The sequence below is a fragment of the Bison bison genome, unplaced genomic scaffold (genome assembly GCF_000754665.1).
Source record: "Bison bison bison isolate TAMUID 2011002044 unplaced genomic scaffold, Bison_UMD1.0 scf7180017848936, whole genome shotgun sequence".
Lineage (NCBI taxonomy): Eukaryota > Metazoa > Chordata > Mammalia > Artiodactyla > Bovidae > Bison > Bison bison.
Genome location: NW_011479509.1, coordinates 55244 through 56260, shown reverse-complemented (window position 1 = coordinate 56260; position 1017 = coordinate 55244). Strand labels below are relative to the sequence as shown.

The 1017-nt window shown below is 68.2% G+C and overlaps 1 protein-coding gene and 1 long non-coding RNA gene across 2 annotated transcripts in view; one reads left to right on the top strand and one right to left on the bottom strand.

Moving 5' to 3' along the window:
* The window catches only part of TBL3 (transducin (beta)-like 3), a 6246-nt gene extending 6000 nt beyond the window's left edge, over positions 1-246 (top strand). Inside the window, 1 exon segment of the mRNA XM_010846210.1 lies at positions 67-246. Within this exon segment, the coding sequence (XP_010844512.1) occupies positions 67-194 (128 nt within the window). The 3' untranslated portion in view covers positions 195-246.
* Positions 247-316: 70 nt separating this feature from the next.
* Positions 317-952, bottom strand: LOC104993039. Its single transcript, XR_825782.1, has 2 exons — positions 848-952; positions 317-759 (listed from the first exon to the last, which is right to left on the bottom strand). It is a non-coding gene; the product is annotated as an uncharacterized LOC104993039 (long non-coding RNA).
* Positions 953-1017: the final 65 nt, after the last annotated feature.

Below are 1017 nucleotides of genomic sequence, written 5' to 3'. Positions count from 1 at the left end.
ACACCGGTGAGTGGGCCAGCCGGGGGGCGGGCAGGGGCGTCCGCCACACTCGGCCGCCCCTGACAGCCTGCGGTCCTCCCCCAGAGCGGCACTTCCAGCGGCTCAGCCGGATGCTGCAGGCAGCCACCTTCCTGGACTTCCTGTGGCACAACATGAAGCTGCCCGCCCTCCCCACGGCCCCCGCGGCCCTGTGAAACACAGGGAAACACAGACTCTGCTGTCTTGGCTCCCTGTGTCCGTCTTGACTTCATCTCACCCCCTGGTCCTGGGCCACAGCTGGCCCACCCCCAGACCTGCCCTTCAGCACAGACATGGCTCTGTCAGTCAGGAGAGCTTTACTCAGGGCACACCAGGGGCACGCAGCCCCGCAAGCCCCACCTCCACCGCTCCTCCCACGGCCCTGAGGCCCAGGCAGCTGCTAGCTGTCATCCCTGGGCTCTGGAGCCTCGGGTGGTCCCTGGGGTCTGGGGTGCACAGCACCGCCCTCCACGATGGGCCACGCTCTCTCAGGGGGCTCCCTGCTGCAGTGCCTTACGGGTGATGGTGCAGCAGCGGCTCTGAATGACGCTCAGAGGCGGCCGGGCAGGCACAGGAGGCGGAAGCATTGCGGCCTGGGGGGACCTGGGGGAGCTGTGGGCCTTGCCCTCCCTGCCCTCTGCACCGTCAGCCCCGCGGTGGAGCCATGGCCCGCTGAGGAGGGTGCCCAGCCCATCACGCTGCAGCATCACAGCTGGGAGAAGACCAGTGCGGCCTTGGAACCTGTAGGACGCGAGTTTGGTTGGCTCTGGGTCCCACCCACCCCACCCCCTCCGCACCAGACCGGCTGCCAGAGCCCCAGCCCACACACCTGCACAGCCACCAGCCTCGGTCGGAGGCTTCCAGCACATGCACGCGTGCCCCTGTGGGCACGGACAGCTCATCAGCCCGGCTGCTCTCATAGGCGCGGACAGCACAGAACTGGGGCCCTGGGGGTAGACGCTGGGTGGTCACCATGGGGCTTCCGAGCTCTCTCTTAAT